Here is an 18912-nt window from a genome sequence, read left to right on the forward strand (position 1 = left end):
ATGGTACTTTATATTTATGTGTAACTCCCAGCAGGTGGCAAAGTACTGAGTCATAAACCTTGTTGACTGATGTCCAAATTTCTAATGCCGGTTCTCAGATTAATGGGTACTTTTCTAATGCTGCTGATTCTATCTGAGCCACATGGTTTACCTCTGAGAAATTTAAAATCTCAATCTAAAATAAGGGGCCCGAGTTCAAATACTTCACACATGAAGGAAACCAAGTGTAAGAATTCAGGGGTGTGTGGGCATTCTGGGCAACAGGAGTGAGAGTTCTGTCTAGAGACATGAACACTACTCAACCAGCTAATTGTTGCATGTAGGAATTAGGGTTCACATGTTTCACTTTGTTAAGAGGAACCAAGAATCTGGATAGCTACATAACATTTCTCAGTTTTCTAACTCTGACAGATATTTCAAAGAATTTCAGAACAATGCAGGCCAAGCTAAAGCTATCTATGAGATGAGAAGAGCATGTGATTCATTAGAGCAGCGATTTTTAATCGTGGCTGTAAGTGAGAGTCACTTGGGGAGCTTTGACAAATCCTGAAGTTCAGGCCACAGATCAGGCCAATTAAATCAGAATTTCTGGGGCTCTGCCCCAGGTATCAGTATTTTTTCACAGCTACCCAGTTGATTCACTGTGCAGTTGAAATGAAAACCACTGTGTTGGAGGCTCTGGTGTACCTTCTCATTTCTCTTGTAAACTTAGGGTTGGCATTATTGCAAGGATAAGTGAGACCTCAGATGGTCTCTGTGTGATTCGTTGCCTTAATTAGCGCACACCTTAAAACACTCAACTTTAGTCTCTGCTGCATTTCTCTAGTAACTTCCATCTGTGGTGAAACTTTGGGTCTTCAGCTAATTTCATTTAATCATGATACCGCTATCATGTTAAAGGAGGGGGGGGAGTCATTTTTAGAAATAAATGCTAGTTCATTCAATGAAATTAAATTTCACTCTCAGTAGTACTTTCTGCTCTATTTTTTTATTAGCTTTTCTGAGAAAGAATAGTTTCAAGTCATATGTTGAGGCTGAAATAATTAACAGTGTAATAACCATTTTGCAGTCCCAATACCCCAAGTCCTATCTACTAAGGATGGCTTCCTAAGAACTGGAAAAAGAAAATCTTTACAGGTCTTTAAGAGGGTGATGTGTACTGAAAAATAAAAGATAGAATTGGGGGCATTAAAATACATGAACTGTAGTTCTCCATTTAATCCCCACACTCAAAAGGTACAAACTCCCTTGTGGTGCATATCATCTGGCCTGTGATTTTAGTTCTGACCTCTGATTTAGTTTTGATGTTTGGTCCTTTGACAGATTTTCAAAAATTTTTATAGATAGTCTTAGAAAGCCTGACTGTTATCCCAACACTGAATATATATTCTTCATTTTTCTTGTTTTTCCTTTGTGGTAGTCCAGACGTTTCAGTCATATGGTAGTGGATAATTTAATAGACTAGACACGCTAAGCTTTGCCAGTCTCTTGATCTGTTGCTGTAAATAGCTTTGTCTTACTTTCGAGTTGTGATATTCAAGAGCTTGGTAACATAGGAACTGCTGATAAATAAAAGTTTTGGAGGCTATTCTAACCTACAGAGGCACTTTATTTGGTGAAATCACAGTGTAACAAGGAAACTATAATGCCTCTGGAAAACTTTATGATGACTTAAGAAATATAGAAAATAAAAACCGATTGCTTTAAGAGGGAAAAATTCCTATACTCACTCATACTTACTCATTGGAAAATACTAAAGTTACAATTTTAAACGCAAGAGCAACTGATGGATCGTTTCAACAATTTGAGAAGTTGTGATGAAATGATGAACCAGTTTCTTTCAGAAAAGATGATAATTATATTGAAGCCCAAAACTTTGAACTAAATATCACTGAAGACTATATGAATAACGGTTTAATTAGATTGCCCGAATATAGACAGTAAAATTTTTAACTAAGTCGAGGATTACATATATATATACCATGCCTGTAGGAACTAAAGTTGTAGGAAAAATACAATAAGTAAACATTGTATTTTAACCCATTTTAGAGAAATAATCATGCTTATCTGAAACTCAAGTGAGAGTTTTTAGGTCTTTAAACTGATCCTGGCTTAATGTTGCAAGTCAGCTTTAACTTACAGATTGATCTATGGTACCCTGGTCCTCTTGTGTCTAATTTAAGGTATTTTCATTAGATTTGTAGTGGTGTAAGTCTTATTCTCTCGTCACTCACTTTCTAAATTTAATTAAAAGTTTTAAGGGTGTGTGTGTGTATTATACTTTTGTCCCACCAGATTATAAATTGTTTGAATGACTATGCCATATACACATATCTTCCTTTCTGTGCCTAGTGCAACGTTTTCCACATAGTAAGCACTAATTAAATGCTTTTAAAACACAGTGAATTAATTTTCATATGCAACATGGCAGTTCATCATAGCATTTGTTATTTAGCTACCTGATTGCTGAGATAAAGGGAGTCTACTGTAAATTCTACATAACAAAACAGTAGAAGGATACAAGAAGAAGGAAAAGAAGAAACCATTCCAAGACTTACTCTGTAGTCACTTGACGTCACATAAAATATAGGGAGGAAGGCCAACCAGATGATGCACGTGGTGTACATGGTAAAACCAATGAACTTGGCCTCGTTGAAATTTTCTGGGCACTTTCGCGTTTTGAAGGCATACACAGTGCATAAGATGACCAGGACTACGTCATAGGTAAGTGAGATCAACATGCTGGAATCTTTGACGTTGCATTTTAGGATAACTGTTTCTCGCTTCTCTGGAAGGGTGTGCCGCCTGGTGCCTGGAGCCTCCAGGATGAGCCACACAGACACGACCGTGATCTGCACCAGTATCAGACCCAGGCAGATGAAAACCTGAGAACTCGGGCTGATGAATTTTGGCCTCTGAGCGCCATTCTTTACCCCATCGAAGATGCGGGCAATGCAGTTTGTCTTGGTCAGCAGCGCTGAGTAACAGACAGCGAAGGAGGTCCCCAGCCCCAGTCGGCGCAATGCGCAGATGACGGGTGACGGCTTGGAAATGAAGAAGAACGTCATGGAATAGGACAGGCCAACCCCAAACAACAGGATGTAGCAGAGCTCCCGGCCTGATGCTTTGACCAACGGTGTGTTGTTGTGCTTGATAAAAACAGTCACAACCATGCATGTGCACATAAAACCCAGGCAGGCAATGGTGACCGGACCAATGGCCCAGGCATCTTCCCACTTGATGTAGTCCTCAGGAAGGTCAAAGCAGCCAGATAGGTCTGCAGTGGGCCACTGCCCAAGGCCGCAATCCATACAGGTGAACTCATCAGCTAGGTATTCATAGGGCTCGCAGGGGATGCAGATCCAGCAGCAGACATCCCCTGGTTGCATATTCTTCATTTCATTGGGTGCACAAGGGTCACTGCACTGGGAAGTGGGCATTGAATTCCGGGACCAGTGGATAGAGTCAACATCTAGTGATAAGGTTTCTGACCAATGACCAACCTTCAGGTAGGAGTACTTGCCACCCACATACTGGAAGTTGAACACGTTGTATCGTCCCATGCCATCTCCAAAAGTGTCAAACTTGACAATGCTGTCTACACCTTTATTTGCGATGAATGGAGCTGTGATGTGTAAAGTAAAAGAAAAAAAAAAGAACACTGTTTAGGTGTCTTAATCAGTCAATGACTTTATATCATACACTTAGCAAAACTGAAATAACAGGGAACAGGATTCCAAGGCTGAGATAATTTATCAATTACCATTGAATTTACATATTAAAAACTACTGGAATACTCAAGCATTCATAAATTCATTCACCTAACATTCCTGAGTGCCTCCTATGTGCCAAATGCCTGTGACAATCCGCGAGTACAATATAGTGTCTGCCTTCAAAGGAGCTGATTATGTAACTGGGGAACTGGCGAACGGCAAACATGCAGTCATAGTCTATGTGGTATATAAATATTCATTTCTTGAAAAACTCCAAATAGGAATTGGACAAAACTGTGAATCGCATCTGTATTATTTATTGAATGCCTAGAAATTAAATATTTTCATGGAAGTATATAATTAAAAGGAAGATTTTTTTTTCTCCTTCAAAGTCAAGAAAAAATATTTTCACCATAAGTAGATGGTATGTTTCTTTTAAACAGTTTAGATGATTCAGATGGAAAAAAAACACTCATCCATAATCCTTCAACTGTAGTATCTTCATATTTTGGAGGATAGTCATTGTTACTATGTATTTGCAAGCATCTATATATAGCATGCATGCTAAGTCACTTCAGTCATGTCTGACTCTTTTGTGACCTTATGGACTATAGCCCACCAAGCTCCTCTGTCCATGGGATTCTCCAGGCAAGAATACTGGAGTGGATTGCCATGCCCTCCTCCAAGGGATCTTCCTGACCCAAGGATCGAACCCACGTCTCCTGTGTCTCCTGCATTGCAAGCAGATTCTTTACCAGTGAGCCAATGGGGAAGCCCCATGTATAACAAACTCCTATCTATCTGTCTATCTACGCACAACCTGAATATTCTGAAGGCACCTACAGTATGCAGAAGCTATGTAATTGCTTTATCGTTTGTTCCTAACTGTACAGGATTGGTACCCTCAGCACTGTCTCTCATAGCTGGTACCTAAGAGCAGCAGCTGTCTGGGCGTGTCTGGTTCCTCTCTTCCAGCTGCTGCTCATCATGCCTCTTGCCAACATCTGCTGCCGTTTTTATGCCACCTTCTCTGGTTGACTCTGTGCCTACTATTTCACACTGCTGACTTTTACTCTTTCCTTAAACGTAGAGAATGTGGCTGGTGTCTCTGTGATGTGTAGACAAATTTTATTAGTTAGGGGAGCCTTGCCTGTGTGGATAAATAGACCCAGGTTATTTAATGGTTCAAACACAATGGAAGTTTATGTCTCCCTCGTGCAGCAGGCTAAGGTCTTGGTCCATGGGTATCTCTCCTCCACACAGTGATTCAGGAACTCGGGTCCCTTCCACCTTGAAGCTGTACCAATTCCTAGGGCCTCCTTCTCATCAGCATCCACCCAGTGGAAGGAGAAAAAGAGTATGAAGTAGGTGAATCTGCTTCCTGAAAGTATAAACCTGGAAGTGGCAGGTGTTTCTGTTCACATTTATTGACTAGAAATTAGTTACAGTGTCACACCCAACTTCAAGAATGGCTGGGAAATGTCGCTTCTACAGCTCTTTTGTGCATAAAGGACCTCTGGGAGGATGCCCAAGGATAGTGGTTACCAATGGCAAGAGATGGGAAGTGGGCAGATGCATGGCAAAGATGGGTGGGAAATTTTTACTGAATTCTTTTATATTTATATTTTTGCATTTTGAAGCATATGATTATAATGCCTATTCAAAATACAATAACAAAAAAAGAAAATATACATTAACAATCAAGGAACACCAGATATTTGAGTAAACTTCCAACCTGGAAGAGAAAGACAAACAACCAGAAAAGGAAACTTGGCATCAATAGAGACAATGCAGGGAGCAAAAGATGAAAACTTTATAACAATAATGAGTTCAGAGAGATAGGAAAAGATGCTGCATCTAGGAGATAGCTACAGTCTATTCTTAAAAAGGAACATTCAGAGAGCAAGAATGAACTTTTGGAATTGAGAGCAGAAAATAGAAATTCAGTATAAGGATTGAAAGTTAGATTTGAGAGAATTCTCAAAGTTTGACCAAAATGCTCAGAAGGAAAGTAGAAAATAAAACAAAGATTTGAGAAGATTGTATGGAATTTCAGCATTCAATCAAGAGATGTTTTAGAAAGAGAGAAAGAGAAAATAGAAGGAGCCAGTATCAAGAGAGTCAAAGTAAATTATTGGACAAACTGACCTGGGAAAGGGTGACAAGAGACTATTGCCCTTTCTTATGAGCTTTGTCAAAGTCACGTAAAAATTATGTACATGTATTGCTTTGATAAAAATAAATTATAAAGTTAAAAAGTATAATGAATATTTGGGCCAGGTCAGGCAGAACAGCTTGCAAAGTAAATAAAGAAGGAAAATGATACTGCTGCAAATATTATCACAAGTGCTTGGTTAAGTGAGTGGTAAACAGTCGTTGGGTGGAATTTTTTAATATAAATTTTCCTCTTATTAAATCTGTCTCATTAAATATGTAACAAACCCATTGTCAGCAGAAGTGTTCTGATCCATAGTTTGGAATAAAGAGCTTCTGTGTCTGTGTGTGTATTAGTCCTTCAGTAATGTCCGACTCTTTGAGATCTGAGAGAATCCTGCCCAGAGAATCCCATGGACTGTAGCCCTCCAGGCTCCTCTGTCCACGGGATTCTCCAGGCAAGAATACGATTGTGGGTTACCATTTCCTCCTCTAGGGGATCTTCCCAACCCTGAGATTGAATCTGCATTGGCAGGTGGATTCTTTACCACTGCACCCCTTGGGAAGCCCTTGCTATGTCTATACTAGAAGGAAAAAGAGTGAAAGGGGAACCTAGAAGAAAAAGGTAAACCATATCTGCCAAATATTCCACAAGGGAGAATCTTCCTGTACCTGAATGCTGATCCAAAGACGACTGACCTGGGTAGTGAGGAGGCAGGTAGGAAAACCTAACTCTTTCTCAGGTGTTGCTGAAGTGACTTTAAATGACAGAGCAGCGTGAACGTATCGATCCTGTCACCTTCCTGATGCAGTCACAGTTGCTTCTAAGTCAAATGACTCACCTGGGAAATAGTTCAAGTCCAGTGACCCGGAAGTAGGGTTCTCTGGAGATAAGCTGTACTGTTCTTTAGAATGAGTTTCCTATTTCTCGAGTTGAATCTCCCTAAGGGAACCAAACATCATTCAAAATGGAAAGATAAATCACCTCTGTTGTTGTGGTAACAGCATGAAAAAAACTAAAGGGGTTGGGGAAGAATTGGAAAGATAGAGGAGTTTTTGTTTTTTTTTTTCCACAAAGACTAAGAACCTTTCTCCAAAATCTACTTCACTGCACTAGTACGTCAAAATCAGGTCTTCATGTTGCAGAGGAAACCTGATCTGGCCTCAACTCAGGAGACTAACTTCTCAGTTTAGCTCTTTATCCAGTTAGTTCTGATCCCAGTTTCAAATGGATTTATTCGGGAAGTTTCATACCAAGGTGACCAGCCCTCCTAGGGTCCGTTTCACAGAGATGAGGTAGGTCGATACCTTACAAATACCACAAGTCAATGGCAGGAGGAAATTAAATCAGTTCTTTATTTTTTCCTCTCAGACAGAAGTCCAATAAGGTAAGACAGTAATGTGGCTCTTAACAGGCTGTTAATAATGGGAATATAACTGCCACTGCCTGGGTTCACATCCATAAATGCTAATAAAGATTGCAAGAGCTACCAGCAGCAACATGGCTTCAATTTTATAACCAAGCCATCACTGAAATTTCCGTGAACTATTTTGATGGATTGGAATAAAGACCTAGGTGAGAAGACAGAAAATGACTTTTCCCTTGAAAGACCTCTTTAGGGGTCAAGAGGTGAAGAAATCAAAATCCTCTGGCTGGAGCCAACAGAATCCTTTACAAACATCATGCGGCAGGAAGACAGGAAAGAATAAAAATGAACTCTTGGCTATGTGTAATTAACTTAACTACTGATTAGGAACACAATTGCTGATGCATTTCCACGGTTATTTATCACCTGAGAGTGGCTGCTGAGGCACAGCACCATCTAGATGTCTGAAGTGCTGTCTCACACAGGGAAAAATACTGGCTAAGTACCTCAGGTGCAAGGGGAAGTGAGTGTTCTAGAAAAGCTATTGAAAGAACATTGCATTTTTTTTTTTTTTAGTGTTAAGACTTGGTGTAAAGACATCTCCAGTTCTCCTGAGAAGTTAGCACAGCTAACACTTCTGATGTCTCATTACACATTTTCCTGTTTCCCTGTCTAGAATCACATATTACGCCTGAAATTTTCAGCACTGGAGGAGGCTCAGAAAGGAACGATGTTTTCCTAGACTAAGAATGAAGAGTGTGGAGGCAAAGCACAGGGAAAATAGCAGTGAGTGGAGATTAGTGAGATTTCGATCTCCTTCAGCCCAAATTCAGGGGGCAGGCTCAGGGTCCGCTTTCTCTTGTGTTTTTTTTTTTTGTTGTTGTTGTTTTAGCTGGAAGGTTCACGGTGGCCCCTGAATCTTGGTTAGGGGCCATTTTTAACCTGAGCTAACGTAACTACCACATCTTTTTCTACCCTCTCTTCCCCAAGTCCTGATCTCCATTACATAATCTATTGTTTGTCTCACATGCCCTATGATGAAAGTTTTAAGAACTTTTAATTGAAATACATATACAGAAAAGGGGTAAAAATAAGGATTATCACAAAGTGAATACTCCTATGCAACATTATGGATATTAGGAAATGGAACATTGCCAGTACTCTTGTTCCTATCCCTGTTTATCCTTGCTTCTTCCCAAAGGTACCATCATCATCTTTAAGTACCATGAACAACGGTTGCCTGATATTACGCGTGATATGAATATAGTAATAAAGTATGGGTTATGTTATTTCTAATATCTTTTGCTCAAAATGAAGGTTGGTGAGATTCATTCAAGTAACATTAAGAAGCTATAGTTGGTTTACTTTTATCGATGCATCATATTTTGTTATATGGATGTGCCACATTTACTTAGCCATGCTGCTGTTGATGGTCATGCCTTTTCCCTCTTCTTTTTAAAGTCTTCAGCTTATATGAATCATACTTCGTCTTTAGCTGGGTTATCCTGGCAGTAAACCTTAAGACTAGATTTGGGTTCAAATAGTTGATTTGAGAGTTGATAGGGAAATGGAGAAATAAGACATACAACAGGAGTGAATCCAATACAGAGTGCGTGTGTGAGCGCCATGGGTCTCATTCTCCCTGGGGTCTTTACAGAATGGGTGTTGGGACAGAATACCAAAGCTACTGCCTAGCTGGGATGGGACAGCTCTTGCTTGTCATTGGTTAATGGCTGCCCCAGGCCCCTTCAGCTGCTCCAGGTACAGGCAGAGCCTGGATCTGTGGCCAGAGAAAGCTCCCTGGCAGAGGGTCACAGATGCTTCTGTTAGGAAGCCCTTGACATGTATGAGAACATGAGTGCTAAGGGTCACTGGGGAGGCTCTGTGAGCATCTCCTGCGTGATGCTACGACCTTTCCAATACCTGTGTGCACTTCTGATGTGTGTACCTGTGTACAAGTGTACATATGCACACCTGGACAGTAGTAAAACTACTATGTATGTGGGTTCCGGTTGCTTTACTTCCTGAATGCTGCTGCTTTTGAGTTTTAGCCGTTCTGATGGAAATGTAGTGACATCTCAGACGCGGTGCCATCAGGCTACCAGTTCCTCCTCTGTGTTGGTACAGTGTCCTGTACATTTAACATTAAGAACATCGAGTACATCTTGGAAAAGTTTCCATGGTATGTCCGTCTCTTCACTAGGTCCTAAGCCTCTCATTCATCTGTGCTGTCCATCCAAGGCGATGCTGGGCATGCAGTATGCATTCACTGATTGTTTCCTAAACTGATGATTAGACTTATTAGGTCGAATAGCATCATTCTAAGAACTTCAAACACGTGCCAGTGACTGAGTCGTACCAGAGACCGATTAACCATCAGTCTCAGGAAATGGGCCTGCACTTGTATTTTGATAGTTTACTGTGTTATTGTAAAGCCATGGTTAACAGCCAGTGGTTCTCAGCCAGGAGTGATATTCCCTCCCAGAAAATATTTGACAATGTCTGGAGATATTTTGGTTGTCATGACTCAGGCTGGGGGCTACTTCCATCTAGTGGAGAGAGGCCTGGGCTGCTACTAACCAGTCCACAAGGCACGGATCACAAACTCACAACAAATAGTTTCCCAGCCCTAAATTTCATCAGTGCCAAGATTGAGAAATCCTGGTCTAAGGGAATACCTGTTTGGAATTTTAGAAATCGTTTAATAACTTCAGACCTCTTTAAAAATTGAAAACATCCATTCCAGAGAAATTCTTTATTGGTGTTGTAATATGGATGTCATAATTATCTAGTCTTTTTCCTTCCTCCAGTCATTTCCAGCTTACAAAGTCCTTTCCGTGTTCTCCTTCAAAGTCCTTTCCTTTTCACATTCGCCAACAGCTTTCCTGCCCCCCAGCCCCCTCTCCACATCCTCTCACCTCTGCCACAGACCCCATTTCATACAGATCTCTGTGATTTTCCTTTTATCCATTTTGCAAGAAACGGTCAGCCTGGCTGGGTGTCTCCTGGCCGTCAGTCACCTTGTAGGAGAGCAGCAGCCTCTCGTGTGTCACAGGGGTGGTGTCAGGGACCCTTTTAGAGCAGATCACAGCAAGAAGAGCTGTCGGGGGCATGGGGGACAGGCATTGGGTCTCTGTGGGAATCGTCTTCCTTTTTAATGTGACATCTCTGGCACAAATCTAAGCACCCAAGAACGCTGTGACTTTGCAACACTCACCAGAGGTGTTCAATTTTATGAAAAGAAATTGTGAATTCTGAGGATAAATTAAATCTGTCCTCATGCTTTTAAAGGTGACTACCTCACATAAATTAAATAATTTAATCGCATAGATTAAAAAAAAAATCCTTCCCCAAACCAAAGTTGGATACAAGCACATGTCCATGACTCTGTTAAAAAAAAAAAAAAGGCATCTGTTTCCCATTGTCCTGCCCTTCAGTCACTTGGCCTGCTGGGCTCCAATTCTAAATGCTTCACAAGAATGAAATGTGAAGTTGAAAACTGAGAAAATCCCTTTCAGAGAGGTGATAGTAAGTCAGCAGTAAAAACTGTTAAAAAAAGAAAACATATTTAAAAAATAGTAGCAGAGCTAATATTCTGAAGAATGTAATCACGATTGCAAGAATACTTGATAAAATGAGTTTCCTTTTTTAAGCAAATAGTATACCATTTCATATAAAAAGCCAAACAGCAGAAATTTTATTCAGCATTCATGGATGAACATCCACAGATAGGCAGGGGCAGCTTAGCATGCGGTGAACTGCGGTTTCTATGAGGGAAGCAAATTAATTTCTAGTCTCTTGCCTTATGCATGCCTGGACATGCATTTGACACTCTGTGTGGTATGGTGCAAAGAGAATACAGGGGAAATAAATTGCTTCTCCTCCCAGTATGCGGGTCTATTGTTACATTGTCATGTTTTTCCTAAATCACTGTAGCATAGCAGGTCTTTACTGAGAGGGACTGCATCAGTGAACTCCTGTATGTAAAGTGACCTTGTCAGGGCATCAAGCACTTTCACACACTGTTAAAAATTCCAAACCTGCAACTTCCCAAAAGGGTTTCTGTTTCGCTGGAAATAATTAAGGTGACAAAATTGAAAGTAATTGCTTTACATTTTCACCCCAATTTGTGCATAAAATCTATTTTGAATTATTCTAAAAATAAGAGTGCATAGGGTATCATAAATCTAGTTATTTTGTTCCTTCTTAGAAAATATTCCTAGAAATTAATCAACCTCAGGAATCATTTTAAATCAGATGAGTCTTCCGCTCTTCCTCCAATTGTGTTAAATTAACTTACGATATAACTCTAGCATATCCCTTATATAATTATATAATATATTAGTATGTAATTATCAATTATATAGGGCTTCCCAGGTGGCGCAGAGGTAAAGAATCTGCCTGCCAATGCAGGAGGTGCAAGAGATGTGGGTTCAATCCCTGGATCAAGAAGATCTCCCAGAGAAGGAAATGGCAACCCACTCCAGTATTCTTGCCTGGAAAATTCCGTGGACAGAGGAGCCTGGTGGGCTACAGTCCATGGGGTTGCAAAGAGTTGGACACGACTGAGCACACACATTCATGTCAATTATATAATTAGATAATATCTACTGACAGTATCTATAATGTATATAACATTATGTATACTTATATAATATATAATCGTTATATTTAAGAGATGTTAGGATTCTATCACCAAGTTAATTTTATCTATTATAAAGTCATATATATATCATTTTCTTGCATAAATTCCCTCATTTCCCAGATGGTACTTTTAGTGCAAAACCAGAAGCTAGGGCATTGTTAACATCTAGTACTTTACCCAAAGTCATCCTTGAAATCAGTGAGAACATGATAGTATTTGCTGATAGCATCTGAGCAGGTGTGTAAAAATGAAGGTGGCACAAATTGTTCTTGGGACTCATCTACTTCCTTTTTATCTTCTTTTTTTCTCAGCATGCTTTCTTGTTCCCAATATCCCAGCTTCCCCCATAGTCCTAGGCAAAAGTAATTCCCATCAAAGTACTATATTCTGTTTAGGTTACTCCTTTCAGGGCTGTTCATATTGAAAGAGATCATACTTAGAGGACAGTGTGAAAGGTCATCAGGGATACCTTATTGATGATGGAATGTGGTATCTTTTAGAGAAAGAATTTTGGGCAAAGAAGGTTTTTCCAGCTTTCCTAAAATAATATCCTTTCATGTTTTGGCCTCAGCCCTAAGAAAGAGGGATTTCTGCTCCTTCCATCTTATCTTTCTCCTCCACAGAAGAGAATCTGTGGATGTGATTGGCAGAGTCTTACATTTGTGGATCGTTTTCCCCTAACTGTCAGAATCACAGTGATTAAGAAAGATAGGAAGGTACTCTTCCACCTCCCATGGCCAACTGATGGAGGCACCCACCTCCCAGGGCTGGCCTGGGCCATCTTCATGCCCACGTTTGCACCTCTAGTCTGCAGAGTATGCAGACATGCTAACATTTGTCTAGTGGCTCTGATCCTCCTCCAGGCTCTCTGTTCCTCCTGCCTGGAAGATGGGGGGAATAAAGTCCTGATATTCACTCCTCATGTGAACAGACGTTTGGATTTGTAGGCTTAGAGTCTGCTCTAAAGATTCAGCTGTTTAGAGGGAGGAAACCAAAGCTTTTTTCCCGCTTCTGGCCTTTGCCTTATATCCTACCTGTAATGTCACAGCAGTATCGTAGGGCGAGGGCAGTGGGAAGGAGATCAAGCCCTTGCTCATTTTTTTTAAACAAACATTGAAATTTGTTTCCTCTTGGCTTATTGATACTTATGTACTAAAACCCAGGAGGAGAAAAAGGTGAATAGGGATTTGGCACTGTTAACAACCTACTTCAGGGAACTGTAAAAAGAGAAGAATGAGTCTTAGTTGTTGGAAAAATGGTTTAATGGCAGCATTCAAATGTCTAATGTTTCTTTCAAATTGTAGTTATAGGGTACATGCACTTGTATTAGAATTAAAAGGACAGGGAAAAATTATAGAAAAAGCTGAGAGGATGGGAGGGGAGGAGTGAATACTGGCTGATCCAACTTTTTCCTGAAACTGAGGAAAGTTAGGACTGCTCTTACCCTAACTCTGGTCCTCATTATAATACGTATGTGTGAACAGCACCTCATGTGATATCCGGTTCGTAGGGAGTGCTAGCAATCCAAAACTGTTTTTATTACAATGGATTATTGTAATATCCTCCTAGGTAACTTTCTGTATCCAGTTTCTCTCCTCTCCCCGCCCCCCTTTATTTTACTGGTTCACACTCCTATTATAGCCTGGTGGTTCAGTGGTAAAGAATCTGCCTGCCATTGTAGGAGATGTGGGTTCAACCCTTGGGTCAGGAAGATCCCCCAGAGAAGGGAATGCCTACCCACTCCAGTATTCTTGCCTGGGAAATCTCATGGACAAAGCAGCCTGGCAGGCTACAGTCCATGGGGTCGCAAAAGAGTTGGACACGACTTAGGGACTAAACAACAACAATATATAGCATACTCCTATCTATCCATCTATCTATACAACCTTAATATTCTGAAGGTACCTACAGTATGTGGAAGCTAGGTAATTGCTTTAAAGTTTGTTCCTAACTGTACAGGGTTTAGTTCTTAGAGCATCTAATTTGTGAATCTGTTTTGAGAATCATCCAGAGATTGATGTGGTATACAGCCTTTCCCCAAGATTTGGACTTCCATACTTTATTTCATTTACTTCATTGAAGGATGCCTAGCATCTTGTGTATTGGTGATTCTTGGGACTATACCCTCCAGAATAAAGTATCATGCTAAATTCCACAGTCCTGCAAAATCCAGTCCATCTCACTATTTGCATGTTTCACTTTCTCTCTTCACAATGCATAAGAAACTCCAATAATTCTCTTCCACTTTGCCATGATGCAGCCTGCAATTTTCCACCTGCAGCTTAACTCACCCCCTTCCCTGTGCTCCATATGCCCTCTCTTTCTTGTAAATGCCTGTGAAATTGCTCACATTGAATTGCTGCCCTTTGCTGTATCTCAGTTGAAAGTGTAATTCCTCTCTGAGCCTACGTATAACATTTCTTTTCTTCGGCATTCATCGTCTTTCTCTTAGTATAAATCGTTTTTGTCTCTCTTTTCCATTACTATCCTTGTTTTGAGCTCCTCAGTGACAGAAGCCAAACTCTGTTCTTTCAGAGATTGTAACCTGGGATCCATAGGCTAAGATCAGCCTGAGAAATAGTTTTATTTGTCCTTTACTGCTTTTGTAAAAGTGTTAGTTGCTCAGTCATGTCCAACTCTTTGCGACCCCATGGACTGTAGTCCTCCAGACTCCTCTGACCATGGAATTCTCCAGGGAAGAATACTGGAGTGGGTTGCCATTCCATTCTCCAGGGGATCTTTCCAACCCAGGGATCGAACCCAGGTCTCCTGCATTGAGGACAGATTCTTCATTGTCTGAGCCACCAGGGTATTTGTAAAACACTTGAATTAGCTTTATTAAAATACTGAGAGAAAAGTTTAGATTTATTTTCATCTCTTGAATCACAGAAAGACCGGATAACCCTGGGCCTTTATTGAAAAACTGCCATGGCTGATGGGAGTTGCAGTTCAAATACATAGTTGGTGAGGTTTTTGAACTTCCACCCCTCAAAGAATGCCTAATACAGAATAGGTTCTTGAAAAACAGTTGTTTTAAGCCAGGTGTAACTACCTCAACAAATACCAAGGGAGATGGAAAAATAATCCTACTATTTAGGAAGAAAATTTAAGATTTCAAAATTTGATTTTCTTTTCAAAATGAGGAGAGAGGAGGTAACTGGAGGAAGTGTTTTGGTGGAGAATGCAAGTAAACAATGATGCCTGACCATAAATGAACTCTCTTCTGGGGTTCCAGAGCCCGAGTGTATACCTGTAGCAGAGAGTGATTCATCGTTAATAAATTGTTTATTTGCTCTGGGACCCCAGTCTAGACTGAGAGCCCCATGGGACCTGGAACCATGCCATGCATTGATTTTCACTGGGGCCTGCCTGCCTGTCGACATCAGAATCTGGGTTTCATCACTTACTGGTTACTTACTCGTGTTTCAGTGACCCAAAGAATTCCTGGGACCATTACATTGACAGTGCTTAGTATAGTGTATAGTGTACTGAAAGGTTCTATCACTCTCTGATTATTAGAGCATCTGTCCTCTGGTAGGTAGTTGAAAAATGGTTGTTAAATTAACAAATGAATGAATGAGAGAGTGAATCAGTGTCCACCATTGTACAGCCGCTGTGTTGTCAGCCAGCTGGTTCTCTGAGTCCTCATTAAATGGCTTAGGTCTGTTCCCATAATCATTACAGGAACCATAGCTAATCTACGAACCATAGTTCTTTAGATTCCAGGCTTCACTGACCTAAATCAGACTAAAACCACCTAAGTGTTTAGAACATAATATATTTATTTATAGCTAAGGAAACTTTCCTCTTCATTCAGCTTGTTACCATAGAGTATATTATCTGTAATATTGTCTTTGTTTCCAATTTTGCAAATTGCTTATGAATTAACTGCATCCCACCACACCCTAAACCTTGCCTGAGTACCTCTGTTACATTTGGATATCAACACAAACACACACACACACACACAAAGCTAGAGGTAGTGAAGAAATGTTGGACCTTTTCTTCAGGGTATAATTTTGGCTATGGAACTGAGGAAGAAAAACCTATGACTTTGTCTCTCTGTACTTCTAGGGATTTCTTGCCAGAAGATGGGCATGGGGGGATGCTGAAGGGGAAAGAGCCTGGAAGGGTGGAAGCAATTTTGCTTTGGAAAGTTTGTTCTGGTTCTGCTTTCCTATCCCTATCCTTTTCTTTTGGAGAACCTATAACATGTTTGATAGTAAGGATTTTGTCTTATTAATTGTTATAACCTTAGTAACTAGCATTTACCAATTTTGTGCTGGAGGAATGGATAAAGGAACTAGAAGAAGAAAGAAAGAATGAATAATACGAGGCAGAAAGCAAGGGACCTCCCCAAGCATCAGATGATAAGTTGATAAAATTCTTATAAACACATATGGTATAGCATATATTATTATAGTTTATTATTGGTGGTGGTTTAGTCACTAAGTTGTGTCTAACTCCTGCCACCCCATGGACTGTAGCCTGCCAGGATCCTCTGTCCATAGGATTTCCCAGGCAAGAATACTGGAATGGGTTGCCATTTCCTTCTCCAGAGAATCTTCTCAAACCAGGGATTGAACCTGGCCTCCTGCACTGCAGGAAGATTTTTTTTTTTTTTTTTTTTTTTACCAACTGAGCCACCAGGGAAGCCCATTGTATATTATTATGATGCTATAAGTATGGTCATAACACTGAAGAAACCTGATATATTTAGGGTTAATACTTCAAAGCTTTCATCTGAATACTAAAAAATGTTTGCAAGTTAAATAGGTTATCTGCTTGTGTAAGGTACTTAATACATACTACCTAATGAGTTAATTTGGGAAGGCCCAATTTAAGGTTTTAATTAATTTCTGTTATCTATTTTAGAATAATGACTTTGAGATAAAGTAATTCTTCCTCGCCTGTCCATGCAAGCACCAGGGCTGAGACCCTGATGGAAATCTGAGAGCACCTTTTGTATGCTAAGTTGCTGCAGTGTGTGCCCGACTGTGTGACCCTATGGATCACACGACCCTATGGGTTACAGCCCTCCAGGCTCCTCTGTCCATGGGATTCTCCAGGCAAGAACACTGGAGTGGGTTGCCATTTCCTTCTCCAGGGGATCTTTCTGACCCAGGGACCAAACCTGGGTCTCTTACGTCTACCTGCATGGGCAGGCGGGTTCTTTACCACACCTGCCACGCCCTAAATGCAGGTCTGGTCTACTCCCAGCAGGACAAGCCACACTCAGAGCTGTGTCTAGGCACTGGCATTGGATGTTTGAATTTTGAGCATCCAGGTTTTTTTTTTCCCACAACACTTATACGCCTTCCATGTGTTACGAGCCAGAAACATTCACCACATCAAAACTTGCCCCCAAGGGCATGATTATTGGTTATAGAGACGAGTATAAATTTAAAATCACTGCAAGAGTTGGATCATAGGTTCATTTTGTAAAAGTCTGCAATCTTAATGGGATTGAATATGATCATTTGGGAACAGATAATTTTGGAAGGGTGGGAAGAATATATTCAAGGATAGTGGGGAGTCTTTGTCATTCTCCTAGAACTTGGCAGATCCTATTTTATTTTGACTTCAAAGCACCTTCTGTGGAGTGTGGAGTGGGAAGGGATTTGTGTGTGTGTGTGTGTTTTGTTTTGTTGTTTGTGTTGTTTTTAAATCTATTTTGTTTTTGACTATTTTCATTGTGGCGAGTGCTTTCCACTCAGAACTAATGACAGACAGCTTTGGAAGGAGGCAGCGATGATGTGTGATTTTGGCATTCATGAGATAGAATGTGTGGTACATCTTGGATCAAATGCCTTTGAGTAATTGCACTGCAGAAATTGCAGTTTGGAGGAGAGTTCATTTTTTGGTTGCTGATCATAGCCATTGTGATGTGTTTGTGCCCCCGGGCCTGCTGGGCAGCCTGGTATTAACTTCAACTCGGCCCCTACATCTCTGATTGCTGCTGCTACAGTGGTCAGTTTTCAATACTTTTCTTCAAACAGGTTCCAAATTGTCCTTGGAGCATTTCTGTGGTTGGCTTTAGGGTGTATGATTGTCCTTAAATGTACTATATGGTAACTCATTTGAAGCAAAACAATAAGTAATAACATTATTAAGGTAGCAATTGGAATGAATGTAAAATCCTTTCTTTTTTCAAGGCCTCTCAATAAAATGTATGATTTGAGAGAGAAGAAATTTGCAAAAATTTTGTTGCTGGAATAAAGGGGAAAGATGAAAAGCTATTTTTCCCTTAGATTTACTGCTTCTCACACATGCATAAAGACATACAAACAATGACAGCTATTGCTTTCTTTTTTATTTTCATCCAATGAATTCAGCAAATGGCATCAAGTGTCTCTGGCTGTGATAATTGCCATAGAAAGTGAAGTCTTCTTTCTAGTGAAGTAGTTGAAGGTGGTGGAGGAGAGTTGGCAGGGATATATCTTACAGGTAGATATGTCTTACAACAATGAACTTGTAGACAGATGTTTTGGAGGTGACTGTGATGGCTGAGCGATACCCTACAGCTTCTTTGCCCAGTTTCCATCAGAGGTTTGGTCAACAAGATAAGAGATTTGGTGCCCAGAAGAGAAGCTTTTGATCCAAAGTGTACATGTGCGTGTCCTGGAAGCCGATCCACATCATGTAGCATTGCTAGATCAGACCTTCTTCTTTTATTAATTGTTGTATTAGATGGAGGTGGTTTAGTCGCTAAGTCGTATCTGACTCTTGTTACTGCATGGACTGTAGCCTGCCAGGGTCCTCTGTCCATGGGATTTCCCAGGCAAGGATACTGGGAGTGAGTTGCCAATTATATTTAGTTTCTGGAATTTTAGGTGCTGCTGGGAAGTGAGTGAGGCTGCAGGTTTCTGAGACCATTGAGGCATTTGGCATTATATGTACCTTCTCTTACTGGATAATAAATGCCCTTTAGTACCTTCTCAACAGTTCCTTCTTATAATCATCAAAGAGAGGAATTATAAGCTATATTTATGAATGCTGCTACATATGCATCTACTTGAGTAGTGCTACTCTT

The 18912-nt window shown here is 40.4% G+C and overlaps 1 protein-coding gene across 2 annotated transcripts in view; it reads right to left on the minus strand.

Moving 5' to 3' along the window:
* GRM3 (glutamate metabotropic receptor 3) overlaps positions 1-18912 on the minus strand; it is a 227586-nt gene that overhangs the window by 21682 nt on the left and 186992 nt on the right. For both annotated transcript variants that reach the window (XM_043462887.1, XM_043462886.1), the window contains exon 4: positions 2559-3625. In XM_043462887.1, the coding sequence (XP_043318822.1) occupies positions 2559-3625 (1067 nt within the window). The remainder of the gene's footprint in view (positions 1-2558; positions 3626-18912) is intronic.

The sequence above is a fragment of the Cervus canadensis genome, chromosome 3 (genome assembly GCF_019320065.1).
Source record: "Cervus canadensis isolate Bull #8, Minnesota chromosome 3, ASM1932006v1, whole genome shotgun sequence".
NCBI classification, from domain to species: Eukaryota; Metazoa; Chordata; class Mammalia; order Artiodactyla; family Cervidae; genus Cervus; species Cervus canadensis.